At 38.4% G+C, this 19,094-nt stretch overlaps 1 protein-coding gene across 1 annotated transcript; it reads right to left on the bottom strand.

Annotated features, from left to right (window-relative positions):
- Positions 1-754: 754 nt before the first annotated feature.
- LOC139159391 (L-amino-acid oxidase-like) lies at positions 755-13,230 on the bottom strand. The gene is made up of 6 exons (XM_070736711.1): positions 12,970-13,230; positions 10,452-10,564; positions 7,035-7,236; positions 5,637-5,705; positions 2,243-2,379; positions 755-1,556 (listed from the first exon to the last, which is right to left on the bottom strand). The coding sequence occupies exons 1-6, from the start codon at positions 13,228-13,230 to the stop codon at positions 755-757; spliced, it is 1,584 nt and encodes a 527-aa protein (XP_070592812.1).
- Between the last annotated feature and the right edge of the window lie 5,864 nt (positions 13,231-19,094).

Below are 19,094 nucleotides of genomic sequence, written 5' to 3'. Positions count from 1 at the left end.
TTGGCCCGTTAAAGACTACAGAAACCAGTGTTTTAGTAGTACAGTGTTCCCTCGATTTTCGCGGGGGATGCATTCCGAGACCACCCGCGAAAGTCGAATTTCCGCGAAGTAGAGATGCGGAGGTAAATACACCATTTTTGGCTATGAACAGTATCACAGGCCATCCCTTAACACTCTAAACCCCTAAATTACCCTTTCCCATTCCCTTAACAATCATTTACTCACCATTATTACTGGTACTCACCTTTGAATAAGACACTTAGTGATTCTGATATTTATAAACATATTTATTAACAATAATTATTTTTTTTGTTATTTATTTGCAAAAATTATTAGTTTGGCAATGACGTATGACATCATCAGGCAGGAAAAACCGTGGTATAGAAAAAAACCCGCGAAGTATTTTTTAATTAATATTTTTTAAAAAAACCGTGGTATAGGCTATTCGCGAAGTTTCAACCCGCGAAAATCAAGGGAACACTGTATACCTGTATATAGGTTTTCTTGAGAGGACTTCCTTTCCAAATTGGGGTGGCATGCTAGTAATCCTTTTCATTCTGTGGTTTATAACTTGTTAATTTAGTTAGGCTAAATCATCTTACCTCCCCCAATCCCTTCTGGCATCAAAACTCTGGGACTACAGAACTCTCAATTTGTGTGCTGGAAATTTTAGTCTGAAACACCTGGAAGTTGCCAAAATAGGAAAAGTGGCTGATGTTCTCTGTTTATAATTCTCCTTTTGTTGACCACCTTCTTAAAGTTGATTGTCCCTGATCAGGTGGGTTCTTGATGGCTTCTCAGAGGCCCAATTCACATCCCTTGCTGCTTTCAGCCCTGACTTAATTGTGTTGTCCAACCAACCATGAACTTTGGCAGTGTGCTCCCCTGCAAAGTAGATTCTGCCTACAGGTGTAGCAATTGGTTCACTAAACTCTTGTAATTGGTAGGGAGTGAAGGTGGTTATAGAGCCCATTGCATACTTATCCAGGCTCCATTTTTTAACCACGGATGTATAACAGAAAGCCTGGATCTCTTTCTTGGGCAGCTGATGGATGAATGAAAGGTCATTCATGACAATATCACCAATGCTCTTGATATCAAGAGCTTCAAAGAAATGGGCATCATCAGCAACGACATAGGCCAAAATAACCCCAATGCCACTAGTAAAGTTATGGTTAGGGTAATAGATGAATCGGGATGGAAGATCAGTTGTGGACTTCCCACCATGAATGCCATCAGCCTCCCAAAACCTCTCAGCGCAAGTGAGGAAGATCTTGGTGCCACTTCTATAGTGGATAGACCGCAAAGCATGTGCTTTCTTTGGTGGAAGGGGTGGTTCAAACTTGATGCGACGGGTGGCCCTTGATGTGGCGCACACAATGACGTAATCAGCTATCACATCTGACAGGGTCTTTTCTGGGGTTTGATATTCCACTCTGACTTTCTCAGCATTCTGTTGTATCTTGACTACTTGGGCATTGAGATACACCATTTCCGCCATGTCTTGATACATGGATATAGGCAACTGGTCAAATCCACCAACAATTTCATCAAATCTGCAAGACCAAATGGGACAGAGGAAGTAAAAACCTGCTCTGCTAAAAATTGGATAATGATTTGTTATCATTATGAATTAAAAAGCCATTTAGTCACAGGACAATGAAATAAAAACAGCTTTGGAAAGAAATTGGCAACAAATTTGATAGAAAGCAAAGTATATTTTCTGCTATGGCTGGATTTTTAGGCTTTTACAGGATGCTTCAAAAAGGATATCTAGCAACTGTTAAACTAAAGCAGAGGAGATGTTTAGTTAAACAAGTCCGCCCAAATGACAATATAAACCCAGTCAATCTATGGCATTTATAACTGACATAAAAATTAGTATCTACCGATAATGTTACCATTACTGATAATTGCTATTTCTTGCAACTGCAATAGTATGTTAGCTTTGGTTGATTGTGGTTTGGGCTAACCGATACACAATATAGCTGTGCCATAACTTTATTTGGCAGCAAAGAGTTAAGGGTTTGTGTACATTCCCACACCAATGTAAAAAGAATTTGCTGTGACCATGTATGTGCCTGTCCTCCTGCAGACTTTTTATAGTTTTTATAGTTTTATATACTTTTTATAGTTCCTTGCAAAATCCCACGGATCCTTTAATGGATGAACAAATATTTCATCTTTAAATTGGGACAATGATGAGGAACTCAACTAGTCCAAGTGATACAAGTTTGCCTACCGCTTTGCATAAGAGAAGATATCATCATTTTTCAGGCTCTCAGTAAAAGATACATAATAGGCAGAATCTTCATTCAGTAAGTCTCCAATCATATCCACAGCTCCCCGGCTCAGATTTCCTTCTTTAATTAGATATTGCTGTTTGGGGAGAGAAATTCTTAAATTCATCTGCAATACATTTGCATAAAAATATTTCACCACTGTTCTTTATTTTTCCTAGCTGTATAAGAGATCGTTAATCTTCTAATATATGCTTTAGCTATATCCCATAAATTTTGGAAAGAGGTCTATGAATTTTTATTAATTTTTAAAAAAATCTCTAATTCTTTTTCTATCCATTCTTTGTATTGGTTGTCCCTTATAAAGTTCCTGTTCATCTGCCAATTCACCTGTTTCTTGTTATTTTTCCAATATACCACTATGGGGCTGTGATCGGCCCATGTATTTCTGTCAATCTCAATTTCTCTAATTTGTTCTGCGGTTATTTTGGAAGCCCAAGCCATATTTATTCTTGTGCAAATTTTATGGGGATTTGAGTAAAAAGTATATTGTCTAGTTAAAGGATGTCTTTCCCTCCAAATGTCATTTATTAATAACTCAGATCTCATTTTCTGAAAAGTAGTTGGCTAGATATTTTTCTTTTTCTTATCTTTTTTCTTCCCGGAATGATCTAGTGATCTATTAGAGCAGTGTTTCCCAACCTTGGCAAGTTGAAGATATCTGGACTTCAACTCCCAGAATTCCCCCGCCAGCGAATGCTGCCTGGGGAATTCTGGGAACTGAAGTCCAGACATCTTCAAGTTGCCAAGGTTGGGAAACACTGTATTAGAGATTGCGTTAAAGTCACCAATTATAATCATGTTTTCAATATTTAACTCATTTATCTTTTGGTGTAATTGTTTATAAAATTTCATTTGATTTTCATTTGGAGCATAAATAGAAACAATGACAAGAGGTTTTGTGTCCGTGTTTACCTGTACAATTAATATTCTTCCCTCCTCATCTGCATATAATTGTTTGGAGTTTATTGAATTTTCAATATATATTGCAATACCTCTTTTTTTTTTTTGATTCGCCAAACCAGTATAAATATTCCCAATTTTGGAATTCATTAATAATTTTCTATTGGTCTTTTTAATGTGTACTTCTTGTAAAATCACAATTTGTGCTTTTTGTTTTCTAAGTTTAGTAAATATTTGGTTTCTTTTCTTCGGTTCATTTAGTCCATTTACATTTACTGAAATATTATCAGGCAGCTGCATTAACTTGGATTAAAGAATGGGTTACATTAGAATATAGAAGAATGCTAAATCTAGAAGGGCATGATCTGATGCTTGGATGGCATGCCTTCCTATGGTATGATAAAGAAAAAACACATTCTTACTTTAAAAGGCACACAATAAGAAAGTATTTACTAGAAGTATGGAAAGATAGTAAGAAAGACCATTTTTTAACAGTTCCAGACTGGATATTATTATTATTTATTATTATTTATTGGATTTGTATGCCGCCCCTCTCCGCAGACTCGGGGCGGCTAAATATCCCCATTAGAGGTGATTTACCACCCTAATTTGATGTAGGAAAGAAGGACACCAAAATATAAAGAATTATTAGATGATCAAATGAAATTAAAAACAAGACTTAACTTACAAGAAGAAGGGTTTAATATAGATTGGTGGCAGTACACACAGATACAGTCAAAATTTCAAAGAGATAGTAATATATATATATATAATAAGAGTAATTTTTTTTAGCTAGTTTATTAACCACAAATCAAAAGAAATTAATAGGCGAACCTATGGCACAGGTACCATAGGTGGCATGCGGAACCATATCTGCTGGCACGCAAGCCATTGCCTTAGCTCAGCTAAAACATGCATGTTTGTGCTGGCCAGCTGATTTTTGGCTCACACAGAGGCTCTGGGAGGATCTTTTTGGCTTCCACAGAACCTCCATGGGGATGAGGGAGGGCGTTTTTACCCTTTGGAGCCTGAGGGGGGTGAAACACAAGCCTACTGGGTCCACCAGAACGTGGGAAACAGGTTGTTTCCAGCCTCCAGAGGACCTCCAGTGGCAGGGGAAGCTGTTTTTGCCCTCCTCAGGCATTGAATTATGGGTGTGGGCGCTTGCGCATGGGTGATAGTGCGTGTCCACGCTCTTTCGGCATCCAAGGAAAAACTGGTTCACCATCACTGCCCTAAGATAAAAATCTGGTATTTTTGTGATGTCCTTAATGACTTTTTCGTTGTCTTTACTACATTTGTAATCAACAGTGATGCTTTATGTCAAGCATGTAATTAGTATTCAGTTTGATTTGGGGAGTGTCAAGTTCTCACTCACCACTTCAACAACTAAGTTCAAATAGGGCAAACAGGCATTATTTCTGACTGTGTCTGCATCAGATTGGGATGCTTTTTAAAAAGGCCACTGCAGGGCTTTAGGGCAGACGCAATCACTTGCCATGAATGACAAAACAGGGCCCTCCCACTTTTACTACAGACATGTTTAGGTGTGCAAAATAAAAGCCTCATTGCATGCTGCTCCGAGTCTTCGGAGAGGGGCGGCATACAAATCTAATATGTTATTTTTATTTTTATTTTTATTTTTATTTTTATTTTTATTTTTATTTTTATTTTTATTTTTATTTTTATTTTTATTTTTATTTTTATTTTTATTTTTATTTTTATTTTTATTTTTATTTTTATTTTTATTTTTATTTTTATTTTTATTTTTATTTTTATTTTTATTTTTATTTTTATTTTTATTTTTATTTTTATTTTTATTTTTATTTTTATTTTTATTTTTATTTTTATTTTTATTTTTATTTTTATTTTTATTTTTATTTTTATTTTTATTTTTATTTTTATTTTTATTTTTATTTTTATTTTTATTTTTATTTTTATTTTTATTTTTATTTTTATTTTTATTTATTTTTATTTTTTTTATTTTTATTTTTATTTTATTTATTTTTTTATTTTTATTTTTATTTTTATTTTTATTTATTTTTATTTTTATTTTTATTTTTATTTTTATTTTTATTGTTGCGGCTACTGCTATTGCTACTGCTACTGCTACTGCTACTGCTACTGTTACTGTTACTGTTACTGTTACTGTTATTATTATTATTATTGTTATTATTATTATTATTAGTACTAGTAGTATTATTTAAAGAAACACAGGTAGATCTTTAAATGACACCATTGTCATTGACTGCCGTCTTGCAATCCGTTTTACTATTTGAAACTCTCAGATGGCTCAGGAAGTCATTTGTCTCATATTCTGATAGTACTGTAAGAAGAACGTGGTACTACATCTGAATGATTACTCCCCTCCAAAATGCCCCTCCCCCAAACTGCACTGTTTGGAGACACGGTTTCAGGGCACAATCCAAATACCTTTGTTGAGTAGGTGTCATATTTATCTAGTATGTAGCTGCAGTTAGTCCTTTTCAATTCTTCCATAACCTGAGAACGATTTGGAAAGCAGAAAGGAGACATAGGAGAAGAGAAAGGGAAACATTTTAATTAAAAATGCATTACATCAAACTAAAGAAAAAAGGCACACCTGAAAAGGTCAAATGCAGGATCAATACTGATAAATTATTATGCTGTGCAGATTAGAACTAGGTTTATGACAAATGGGGAAAAATATTAAATTAAGTTTAGTATAATAAAACTATAGCACTTAATGAAAATATGGCACTCCTACACCTACAGCCAAAAGTGTGGATCCAATACGAAGTGGTAGTGGGTTCATTACCAGAAAGGTGAAGGACACTGCACCGATAGCCAAAATTGAACTATGCGTGCAGCTTAGGGCAGTGATGGCAAACCATTTTTTCCTCAGGTGCCGAAAGAGCGTGGGTGCGTGTTATTGCACAAGTGCGAGTGCCCACAACCATAATTCAATGCCTGGGGAGGGTGAAAACAACTTCCCTCTTTCCTAGGAGGCCCTCTGGAGGCCCTCTGGAGGCCAACTTCTGGTGGGTCCAGTAGTTCTCATGTTTCGCCCTCCCCAGACTCCAAAGGCTTCCCTGGAGACAGGGGAAGGTAAAAAACATTCTCCCCCATCCTCCTGGAGGCTCTCTGGAAGCCAAAAACGCCCTCCCAGAGCCTCTGTGCGAGCCAAAAATCAGCTGGCTGGCACACACATGCATGTTGGAGCTGAGCTAGGGCAACCGCTCACGTGCCAGCAGATATGGCTCTGCGTGCCACATGTGGCACCCATGCCATAGGTTCACCATCACTGGCTTAGGATGTCTTGCATGCATGCGTGTGAGTCCCAGTGTGCTTTTGCTTCTGCGCATGCAAAGAAAGCAAAATTTTGTGAGAGGATGTGCGCATATGAGAGATTCCCGTGATTTTTTGCTTCCGCGCATGCATCTGTCCCTTCACAAGAGTTTGTTTCTTGTGCATGTGCAGAAGCAAAAACATGCTGGGTCCCATGGGCACTGATGGGCAGCAGCCGGTGCTTCCAGGTGCAAAGTTCCGGTAGGAAAATCCGGGATGCGTGCACAGCTGCGTGCTCTGATGTGCTCCCACATGAAATTTGGCTTCTGCGCCTGCATATAGTATTTATACTTGTTGTTAGCCACTCAGAGTCCATTTGGAGTGAGCGGCATATAAATGCAATCAATCAACCAATAAGTAAATTAATAAATAAATATGGCACCATGTGCCACTTGTAGCACCGGTGCCATAGGTTTGCCATCACTGGTCTATGTAATTCACTGCTTGAAACAAGCCATAGCATAAATTTCCTGATTAAAGATAAATTTTGCAACTTATCTGAACCTTTTTGAGGGAATCTCGAAAGAGCTGTGAAGCCGATTTGCCTTCTTCTGAGGGCTTCACGGGATATTTCAAGAGGCCGGGGTCTTTCTTGACTTCCCATACTCTCTTCCTGATGTTTTTAATAAAATACCAGGCATTCTCATCTTCCTGTACAAATTCGTTTAATTTGAGACCAAACTTTCTGATATATTCCCGGATAATCCTGGGTAGAGGAAAGGAGAAAATAGTGAAAGGAAAAAAAAAGGGGGGGGGGAATGATATATACTGTATTTTTTGGAGTATAAGATGCACCTTTTTACTCACTTAAAGAGGCTTAAAATTCAGGTGCATCTTATACTCTGAATGTAGCCTTTTCCCCCAGCCCTAACTAGCTGCTAACGATCTTCCCATCTTTTACCTTGCAGGCTCTTTCATTGTTTCTCTTAGTGAAGAATATTTTCCAAGCCTTAAGTCTGTGTAAATTTTTTTCATTGCTTTACTTACTCAGAAAGTATCTTTCCAACCCTAACCAAGTGCCAACGATGTTCCCAGCTCTTAGCGGCTCGCAAACTCTTTTATTGTTACTCTCTGCAAAGAATGCTTTCCAAATCCTAAGTCTGTGCAAGGTTTTTTCATTGCTTGACTTACTCAGAATGTTTCTTTCCAGCCCTAACCAGGTGCTAACGTTGTTCCCAACTCTTAGCGGCTTGCAAGCTCTTTCATTGTTACCCTCTGCAAAGAATGCTTTCCAAGCCCTAAGAGTGTGGAGGTTGTTCTTTCCATTGCTTGACATACTCAGAAAGTATCTTTCCAACCCTAACCAAGTGCCAACGATGTTCCCAGCTCTTAGCGGCTTGCAAACTCTTTCATTGTTACTCTCTGCAAAGAATGCTTTCCAAGCCCTAAGTCTGTAGAGGGTTTTTTTTCCCATTGCTTGACTTACTCAGAAAGTTTCTTTCCAGCCCTAACCAGGTGCTAATGATGTTCCCAGCTCTGAGCAGCTTGCAAACTCTTTTATTGTTACTCTCTGCAAAAATTGCTTTCCAAGCCCTAAGTCTGTGCAGGTTGTTTTTCATTGCTTTACTCACTCAGAATGTTTCTTTTCAGCCCTAACCAGCTGGCAAGATCGTTGATTGTTACTCTCTCCGAATAAGGTTTTTTTTTAAAGCCCTAACCAGGGGATAACATAATGTGCTGAATCTGACCAGACTAAGGATGCTAGGCAGATGAATATCTGGTAGGCAGATTCTCTCCCCCACCCCGGTTCTGCCAGCGTGTCTCAACCGCCCGTAATTACAGGGTAATTAGTCCAGGAAGACACACACCACACGATAAAAGGAAAACCCCAAAGTTTTTATGAACAGAAAAACAGAAACAGCTCCCTTTTAAAATGTCAAAAGGATTTTCTGGTACACACAAGGCACAGGTGAAATGCCATCCAATTGCTCACCCAATAACTGGGAAATCGAGTCCAATTCTAAAGTCCAGAGAGTCCACCCACACAATCCTGAACAGCAAAAACCACGATCTTGACGAAACAACAAATCAGATAAACTGCCATGAGGCTAAAACACCAGGCTGAGCTTTTATCTGTAGCACTGATTACAGCAGCCCCACCCAACCACAGGTGGCCTCATTTTCTCTTGTAATAATCCTTCAGTTGTTCTCTCCTATGCATCACTGTACGCATGCGTGGATGTGTCATTAATTCTTGTTCAGAATCCAGGGATGATACAGATGATTGATCTCCTCTTGGGCTGTCTGCCAAACTCCCCTCTTCCCTGTCACTCACACTTCCTTGGTCAGAGGAGACTTCGTCGGCAGATTCTGCTGGGAGCAAAACAGGCCTGTGCCATGTGGATGTCTCCCCCACCTCCACCTCCACATTCCTTGGGGCAGGAGCTGGGCCAGAGCTAACCACAACACCCCCCCCCCCTGCTATTTTCCTCCCAAAAAACTAAGGTTGTCTTATATTCCGGTGCATCTTATACTTCGAAAAATACAGTAGTTCTGTACAGAATATGGCACTGAAAAGCAGTGTATCTGATTGTCAAGAGAATTAAGGTGCAAATGTGAAGGTGAAATAATTATTCTGCCATCATTTCTGGAGTATCACTGTCTCCTTTGCCTTACATATAGAAAGAAAAACTGCACACACTTAGCCAGAGGTTCCAGTTTCAACACAGCTTTTTCCCCCTGTGAAAAAAGAGAATGAGCTACCAATTGAGGAGAGGGGAAAAACAGCAATCCTTCTCAGACAAACTCTTGATAAACTCTTACAAGTCATTTGTCTTACCAAAATCATTCTGGCTCATTTTCCTCACACGAATAGACACTTGAAAGAAAGATAAATAAAGCCCTTCATGGCACCGGACCAGATTACCTCAGGGACCGCCTTCTGCCGCACGAATCCCAGCGACCAGTTAGGTCCCACAGTGTGGGTCTTCTCCAGGTCCCGTCAACTAAACAATGTCATTTGGCGGGACCCAGGGGAAGAACCTTCTCTGTGGCGGCCCCGGCCCTCTGGAACCAACTCCGCCCAGAGATTAGAATTGCCCCCACCCTCCTTGCCTTTTGTAAGCTACTTAAAACCCACCTTTGTCGCCAGGCATGGGGGAATTGAGATTTCTTCTCCCCCTAGGCCGATACAATGGTATGCATGGTATGTTTGTATGTGTGTTTGGTTTTGTATATTAAGGGGTTTTAATTTGCTTTTAGTATTGGATTATTATTGTATACTGTCTATGATTGCTGTTAGCTGCCCCGAGTTTTCGGAGAGGGGCGGCAAATAAATCCAATAAAACTTGAAACTTGAAACTTGATAAGATCAAACAGAATGATTCCAATCCAAATTAAGCTGGTTTTATTATTTACCCTGCCTTTTGGGGTGCTTTTTTTTTACTTCCCTGAGGAGCCTACAGTTTTAGGATTTCCTAGTAGTCTCCCACCCAATTACTAAGCAATATCAGGTTGAGCCAGCTTAGCTTTTTGAAAGCCAAGCTAGATATTTCCATATAATTTGTCCTCTTAATTCTGAAGGAAATTAGCTTAACCAATCCTGTGAATGCTCCAGCAGCAATACTCCGTTCCATGCCTCATCATGTTCGTCCTGTTCACCCAGTATAAATTGCTGTAGGCTCTGTTGCCAAGTTGTAAATGGCTACTGAACCACCCTTACAAATATTTGGAATTTAATGTTGGACAGAATTCCCAGAATCTAAAATAGCAAAATTCTTCCAGGACATACTTCCATGTCATTGGTGGGTTGTTCCTCATTTGGCCTGGTTCTGCAAACCAGTAGTAGCAATGTGGGGAGTCCCTACTCACTCACGCAGGGCACCTCTGTGCATGCAGAACCCACCCTATTCTCCATGACCTTCCAGGGTTCTTAGTATGCAAGGAAAAGAGATAAGTAAACATGTTCACCTGACATCTCACCTGTGTGTCTTAGGGATACGCATGGGGCCCAGATTGGCATACCAGCCTTCTATGTCATTTCGGTAAGTGATCACTCGACCTCCCACACGTCCACTAGCTTCAAGCAGCGTCACCTGGAGCCAAATAGGAAAGTCATTGCATCATTTGGACAATTGGTTCTCTGCTCAGCTGCTTTGTGACTTATTTTGAGGAAACTTTTCTTAACAGCATGATTGACTTGGCTTTGAAAGGTCAATATTGTATGGCTGTTGGCACCTCTCCCTAGTGGTGAGATCCAATTGTTTTTACTACCGGTTCTGTTGTCATGGCTTAATGGGTGTGGTATGGCTTGGTGGGCGTGGCAGGGGAAGGATTATATTATTATTATTATTATTATTATTATTATTATTATTATTATTATTATTAATTGGATTTGTATGCCACCCCTCTCCGTAGACTTGGGGCAGCTAACAACAGTGATAAAAAACAGCATGTAACAATCCAAACCCTTATTAAAAAAAACCCTTATTACAAAACCAAACATACATACAAACATACCATGCATAAATTGTAAAGGCCTAGGGGGAAAGAGTATCTCAGTTCCCCCATGTCTGATGGTAAAGGTGGGTTTTAAGAAGCTTATGAAAGGCGAGGAGGGTGGGGGCAATTCTAATCTCTGGGGGGAGTTGGTTCCAGAGGGCCGGGGCCACCACAGAGAAGGCTCCATTCCCACCCCACTCTGGGGCCAGCCATAGGTGGTATTTGCTGGTTCTCCAAACTACTCAAGATTTCTACCACCAGTTCTCCAAATAGCAGATATGCAATGTTGAAATGTGTTATGCTTGATGACTATTGGAAGTTCTATCACATGGATTTACGTTCCACCCTTATTTTGTGCAGGTATATTTTGTGTGAAATAGCATTTCATCATCAGATATCTCATTTGACTATGTCTTGGAATCTAAGGAGATTTATTTTTTGTAGTCAGGAGTGATGGAGTTAAAGACCAATTATTGCAGGATGCTAAGATGTCTCATTGCCTTTGCAGTGTTATATCGTAACAAAGAGCAAAAGCATTTTTATTGATGAATTCTCCTCGCAAATCCTTAAGAACATCCTGTTGGTACAACCTAGATGAGATCACGTACCAGCCAGGGATAGTGTCCTACATCATCCTGGCGATGTGAACTGGGTGAGATCATGTAGCTATGTGAGGCCTGCTTGATGTAGGCCGTTTGCTCCACATGGCCTCTATCTCTACACAGGAGATAGATTTCATAGCCCACTTCAAGACAGATCTCTGCAGCCACAACATGTTCTATGCTAAAACCTCAAATTCAGGCACAATATGCTTTGCTGTGGCCAGATCACTTTCTGGTCAAAATGTATTATCCTGGCTCTCGGCTAAGTAGGATGCCCTATTCGAATGGTCTATGCCCATCTCATTGTCTAATGTGTTAAGTTCTGGAGACCTCACCTACAAAAAGATATTGACAAAATTGAACGGGTCCAAAGACAGGCTACAAGAATGGTGGAAGGTCTTGAGCATAAAACGTATCAGGAAAGACTTAATGAACTCAATCTGCATAGTCTGGAGGACAGAAGGAAAATGAAGGACATGATCGAAACATTTAAAGATGTCAAAGGGTTAAATAAGTTCCAGGAGGGAAGTGTTTTTAATAGGAAAGTGAACACAAGAACAAGGGGGCACAATCTGAGGTTAGTTGGTGGAAAGATCAAAAGCAACATGAGAAATATATTATTTTACTGAAAAAGTAGTAGATCCTTGGAACAAACTTTCAGCAGACGTGGTTGGCAAATCCACAGTAACTGAATTTAAACATGCCTGGGATAAACATATATCCATTGTAAGATAAAATACAGGAAGTAGTATAAGGGCAGACTAGATGGACCATGAGGTCTTTTTCTGCCGTCAGTCTTCTGTGTTTCTAATGGATCTACAGTATTTCCAGATGATGTTTGGGGATTTTCCTGACAATCTGTTGGACAGCGTGGTCTTGCACCTTTTGAATTCCTAGAGGTGGGGGGGCAATGGATAAGATTGTCCCTTCACAGTCTCTCTCCATTTTCTTAGGCCAAGCAGCTCTTTCGTTTATCCCAGGCATGTTTAAATTCAGTTACTGTGGATTTACCAACCACGTCTGCTGGAAGTTTGTTCCAAGGATCTCTACCAGGTTCCTACAGTACTGAAGCAACTGAAGACATTTAGAGCATAAATAGCACAAAATTAAAACTAGGGTTGCCCCACACTTGAGTCGCTGCCACTAAGAACAGCAACTCATTAATAGTTCTTTGTGTGATTGTGTGTGCGCACATGCATGCTTTTGGCATTTGAGGAAAAAATGGTTTGTCATCACTGCTCTAAAGTATAATTTCTGGGACCTGAGAGGGGAGAATGCAGCTCTCATAATCCTAGTAGATCTTACATTGGCTTTTGGTGCCATCATATCATCCTTTTGGTTTACTCAAGAGTTGGGAGTAAGAGGCATCATTCTAAAGTAATTCTTCAATGTCTTACCTTATGCCCAGCCCCTGCAAGAACGTAGGCTGCACTAAGCCCAGCCATTCCTGCACCTACAACCACAACATGTTTTGGATTTGATGTCTCTTCCAGACCATTTCTGGCGATCTCTAGGAATTCTTCATAATCAGCATCTCGGAAGCATTCTGCTAGAGGGCCTCTATCATCTGCACAGCTTCCCAAGGCAGCCAAGAACAGCAGTGAGAAAGTAACTGGATAAAACACAAACAAAAATGGAGTTACAGAAACAAAATCCATTCAGATGTTGTAAGACATCTTCCTTATGGAGGAAGAAACCAGGTTAAGGAAGGTTGGCAGAGAAAAAACTGTTGATTTTTTGTTCCATTGATCAGTGGAACTGCTTGCCTCCAGAGGTTGTGAATGCCCAACACTGGAAGTTTTTAAGCAGGTGTTGGATAACCATCTGAAGTAATGTAGGGTTTCCTGCCTAAGCAGGGGGTTGGACTAGAAGACCTCCAAGGTCCCTTCCAACTCTGTTGTTGTTGTTGTTGTTGTTGTTGTTGTTGTTGTTGTTGTTGTTGTTATTATTATTATTATTATTATTATTATTATTATTATAGAAACATAGAAGTCTGACGGCAGAAAAAGACCTCATGGTCCATCTAGTCTGCCCTTATACTATTTCCTGTACTTTATCTTAGGATGGATATATGTTTATCCCAGGCATGTTTAAATTCAGTTACTGTGGATTTACCAACCACGTCTGCTGGAAGTTTGTTCCAAGCATCTACTACTCTTTCAGTAAAATAATATTTTCTCACGTTGCTTCTGATCTTTCTCCCAACTAACCTCAGATTGTGCCCCCTTGTTCTTGTGTTCACATTATTATTATTATTATTATTATTATTATTATCATCATCATCATCATCATCATCATCATCATCATCATCATTATTATTCTCAGTAGTGGTAGTACAATTCCAAATATATAGATCTATGCCAGATTTCTATCACCTAGTACCCTCAGGATCAGTGATGTACATGTAGCTATGTCTCCCCGACATGCCCCCAAACCCCTCCCCCCACAAGATTTGGCTTATGCGCATGCGCAACAAAGGAAATCTCATGAAGTCACTTGCATGAGCAAGGTTAGAGCTATTTTCACCTATTTTTTGCTTATCTGTTCCCAATATTTCTTCGCCTTACCACATTGCTACCACATGTAGTAAAAAGTTTCTTCTTTACTTTTACATTTCTAACAATCCGGTTTTATATTATTACACATTTTTGTCAATTTCGCCCCCGTTAAGTGCCATCTATAAAGCATTTTATTTTGGTTTTCTTTGAATGCAGCCGACAATGTTAATTTACAGTTCTTGTTCCATATTCTTTCCCTTTCCTCTAAATTTGTATTGTGGCCTATATTTTGTGACCAAGTGATCGTTGAACTCTTCACAATTTCCTCTTCCATTCCTACTTCCAATAGGTATGTATATGTTTTTGTTAGGAATTTTTCTTCATTCCCCAGCAGTATCATATCTAATTGTTGTGGTATTCTTTGTGTTCCAAATTCTTCCATATCTTTTCTATATCTTGACTGTGTAAGTATGGCCACCAATCTATGATTATACCTTGTTCCTTTAATTCCTGATTTGGTTTAAGCTTCCACTGACTATCTAATAATTCTTTGTATCTTACCATCTTTTTCTTATCTAATGCATTTGGGTATAGCGCTGCCTCCATTAGTGAAACCCAATGTGGCAATTTTATATAATAGTGGGTTTTTTTTTTTTACTTTCCCCCATATCTGTATTAATGCATCTCTTATTTGGTGTTGATAGAAGTAAAGGTGTTTCTTTTTATGTGGTTTATACCACAAAAAGGCATGACAGTGTTCTTCTATCATTTAATTGTCTAATTTTATCCACTTCCTAATCCATAATAATCCCACAGTTTGGTAATAGGATTCCAATGTTGGTAGTCCAAAGCCACATCTGCTTTTATTATCTTGTAATATCTTCAGGTTTAACTGCTTTTTTATCTTGCCAATTTTTTTTGTTATTTTATTTAGTTCCTCAAAAAAAATCCTATCTAATTTCATCAGGACTATTTGAAATAAATATAATAATTTTGGTATGATGTTCATTTTAATCACTGCGATCCTGCTTAATAATGATAGCTGTAGTTTCTTCCAAATAATAATAATAATAATATTAATAATAATAATAATAATAATAATAATAATAATAATAATAATAATAATATATTAGATTTGTATGCCGCCCTTCTCCACAGACTCGGGGCGGCTCACAACAATAATAAAAATAATGTGCAATGTAACAAATCTAATATTTAAAAGAAAGCATCTAAAACCCCCATCATTTAAAAACTATAAAACACAAGCATACCATACATAAAACTATATAAGCCTGGGGGAGATGACTCAATTCCCCCATGCCTGGCGAAATCTCTATATCTTTCTTCATTTACTGGTGGAAGGTCTTAAGCATAAAACGTATCAGGAAAGACTTCATGAACCCAATCTGTATAGTCTGGAGGACAGAAGGAAAAGGGGGGACATGATCGAAACATTTAAATATGTTTAAATATATGTTAAATAAGGTCCAGGAGGGAAGTGTTTTTAATAGGAAAGTGAACACAAGAACAAGGGGACACAATCTGAAGTTAGTTGGGGGAAAGATCAAAAGCAACATGAGAAAATATTATTTTACTGAAAGAGTAGTAGATCCTTGGAACAAACTTCCAGCAGACGTGGTAGATAAATCCACAGTAACTGAATTTAAACATGCCTGGGATAAACATATATCCATCCTAAGATAAAATACAGAAAATAGTATAAGGGCAGACTTGATGGACCAGGAAGTCTTTTTCTGCCATCAGACTTCTATGTTTCTATGTATCATTTTTTAATAATTGTCATCTTTTACTGAGGAACATCATGCAGTAAGCCAAATTCTTAAATATTTAATCTTTTTTTCAATTTGCAATCCCAATCCTTTTTCTAATTTTTCTTTTGTTTTTCAGTTATGTTTTTACTAACATTTTGGTCTTCTCGCTATTAATTTTCATTACAAAAATTCCTATCACCATTGGTTCTTTTATAAAAAAAACACTATGTCATCCACAAATTCCTGTGTCTTATATTTTTATTTCTTTACCTTAGGTCCTTTTATCTCTTTATTGTGTCTAATTTGAGTCAAAAGCAATTCCAGGGTGAAAATAAAAAGCAGATGTGACAATGGATATCCCCGTCTTACTCCCTTATTTCAAATTCCTCTGTATCGTCCCCATTAATTATCACTTTTGCCTTTTGTGTTGTGTATATAGTCTCTATCGTTTTTTCAAAATTTCTCCTTAGTTCTAAGTAGTTCTAGGCAGCCTGAGTCATAACTCCCTTTGACCATCATCTTCATAATTTCAAATGGTTACTGAGTAAGTGGTGATGAAGGGAGGTCATATGTACCACCAAAGACTTTGTGACAAACCCAACTTACTAATTTTTAGTCTGCTTGTCTCTTATTACTACAAATATTAGAAGTGTTTTGAGGCAAATTGACTATAACTCATCACATTAATTTGAATTTGACCACTCGATTAAATGGCAACTGATTTTAAATGATAAAAACTTGTGAAATCTTGAAATCCAAATATAGAATAATAATAATAATATGCCTGTGATTTCACATTGTGATGAACAACTGCTACTATTGCAACCACTCCAACAACAACTACTGCTATTACTACAATTACTACTACTATTACTAATAATAATAATGGACAAATCCACCATCAGTCAATTGCAAAAGGCAGCTTTACTCGGAACAGCTGACAACCTCTGACGATACCTTTAGCATCATAAAACATCTGTATACGACTATCCCAGGTCCTCAGGAAGGAGTTGATAAGTGGACAAAAATGCCAAATCCAGTATGAACATCTGGCTAACTCTGCTATGAACCAGTAATAAAAATGTCTAATCCATCTTAAACATTCGCCTGACTATGCGTCGAGCCATAATATATTAAATAATGCATTCCATTTAAGACATAATTCAGTTAGTGAGTCTTAGGCAAAAAAGGTACTTACAGAAAACATTCATCTTGTTGGCTTGTAGACTGTCATAGCAATGCTTAGAAGAAGAATTTACTGATGCTATGTAAAGTGCGCAAAACACTTTGATTCACATGTCGAGAGGATGCACTGGATAATGTTTTTATACCCCAACTAACCTTCTCGACTACATTTTTATCCTCCCATTCTAATTATACATAAAACAAGGAACAAGGAAATCAACCCTTTTGGATTTACACCCATGAGGAAGCCACATGAAAGGACTATTTCAGTTCTGAGAGTTATTCAGGAATTTTAGATGCTGCTTATACATCTGGACCTAATTTGTAAAATGAAACTAAATTTCAGTTGACTATTCTATTATTTTACATCTGAATTCCTCTTGCAATGCAATAGTGTTTTTTTTTTTTAAATTGACTGAGGAAGCTGGTGAGAAATTCTGGGAAGTTAAAAGTTCACTCATTTTAAAGTGGCCAAGGTTGGAAAACACTGATGTAAAGGAAACTTTCTCAGACCTTTTATCCTGGAGGAACCCTTATAATAAATTTCAAGTCTTAAGGAACCCCTGCATAAAGATAACAAAAAATATAAAAACATTGCAAACATCAGAGAGGGGTGGCATACAAATCTAATAAATACAATATAATATACTTCTAACCTAGATATTACATGTTTTACAAGAGAATAGCAACATGTAAAGCCCTTCATGGCACCGGGCCAGGTTATCTCCGGGACCGCCTTCTGCCGCACGAATCCCAGCGACCAATTAGGTCCCACAGAGTTGGGAACTAAACAATGTCGTTTGGCGGGACCCAGGGAAGAGCCTTCTCTGTGGCGGCCCCGGCCCTCTGGAACCAACCAATTAGAATAGCCCCCACCCTTCTTGCCTTTCGCAAGCTTCTTAAAACCCATCTCTGTCATCAGGCATGGGGGGATTAAGATATTCTTTCCCCCTAGGCTTCCACAATTTATGTAGGGTACATTTGTATGTATGATTGGTTTTAAAATAAGGGTTTTTAGCTTTTTAGTATTGGATTGTCACATGTTGTTTTTACCACTGTTGTTAGCTGCCCCGAGTCTACGGAGAGGGGTGGCATACAAATCCAACAAAATGAAATGAAATGTAGCAGCTAAGTTACAGCACTTAAAAATGTCCAAAAAGTTTTGCAGGACTCTGGCTAAGACACCTAGGAAGACATGATTGGTTAGAAGAACAGAGAAATAAAGATGTATAGAAACAAATGTAAATGACCCTATGAAACATATGACACACAATACTGTTAAAAATGTTTATTGATATGTAAATTGGAAAAATGAATAACAATAATAATAATTTAAAGAAAACAACGGCACAGCTAATGTATTACCTTCACTGAAGTTAGGGCCCACATTCACAGATGTATTTGCCTTGAAAATAGTGAACTGTATAGCACAGCAAAACATCAGCACAGGAAATGTTTTATGGTATCTTTTATTATAACAAAAGCTGTTTTTATGATACTTTTTCTGTCAGAATAACAGAGTTGGAAGGAGTTGTGGAGGTCACTTGTAATCCAACTTCTTGCTCAAGCAGGAAACACTTTCAGACAAATGACATAAAATATTCCATACAATTTGCCAAAGTTTAATTTCAGGAGAATCATGGGTTCTGGATTTTGGATGCATTTTATAACTTAGCCCATTTGGTATTTTGGATCAAAAGTTGGTTTTGGTTCAAAAGCAATGGCCTTCTGTTTTGGTCCATTAAAGACTACAGAAACCAGTGTTTTAACAGTATACCTATTGTTGTGGTTCCGTCTGAGGCCCCTCCGGGAACGGCTGACCTTCTGTCGGTTTCCAGCTCAGAGGGAGAGGCTGAGGAACAGGAGGTGCAGACAGACGAGGAGGAATCCCAGGCTGAAGAAGAGGGAGGACAGCCAGAGTCCCACCAGGGGGAGCTCTCCTCAGCAAGCAGCCTGGATTCCTTAGAGGAAAGTGCACAAGCCATAATTGATCTGCGACAACGAAGAGCTAATCAGAGACGGAGTCAATGGGCTAAATACTTTCAGCATTAAAGTGGCAGCAGCTGG

Source organism: Erythrolamprus reginae, chromosome 2 (genome assembly GCF_031021105.1).
Source record: "Erythrolamprus reginae isolate rEryReg1 chromosome 2, rEryReg1.hap1, whole genome shotgun sequence".
In the NCBI taxonomy this organism is placed as follows: Eukaryota; Metazoa; Chordata; class Lepidosauria; order Squamata; family Dipsadidae; genus Erythrolamprus; species Erythrolamprus reginae.
The sequence above is the reverse complement of the archived record's forward strand: the minus strand, read 5'-3'. Positions and strand labels throughout refer to the sequence as shown.

Bases quoted from the DNA above. Each gene is read 5' to 3' on its own strand.
- LOC139159391 (XM_070736711.1), bottom strand. From the start codon at position 13,230: ATGGATTTTGTTTCTGTAACTCCATTTTTGTTTGTGTTTTATCCAGTT. The intron at 7,237-10,451 runs GTGAGATGTCAG...TCCTCTACCCAG, and splicing joins CGTATCCCTAAGACACACAG to GATTATCCGGGAATATATCA. The intron at 2,380-5,636 runs GTATTTGGATTG...CTCCCCAAACAG, and splicing joins ATGACACCTACTCAACAAAG to CAATATCTAATTAAAGAAGG.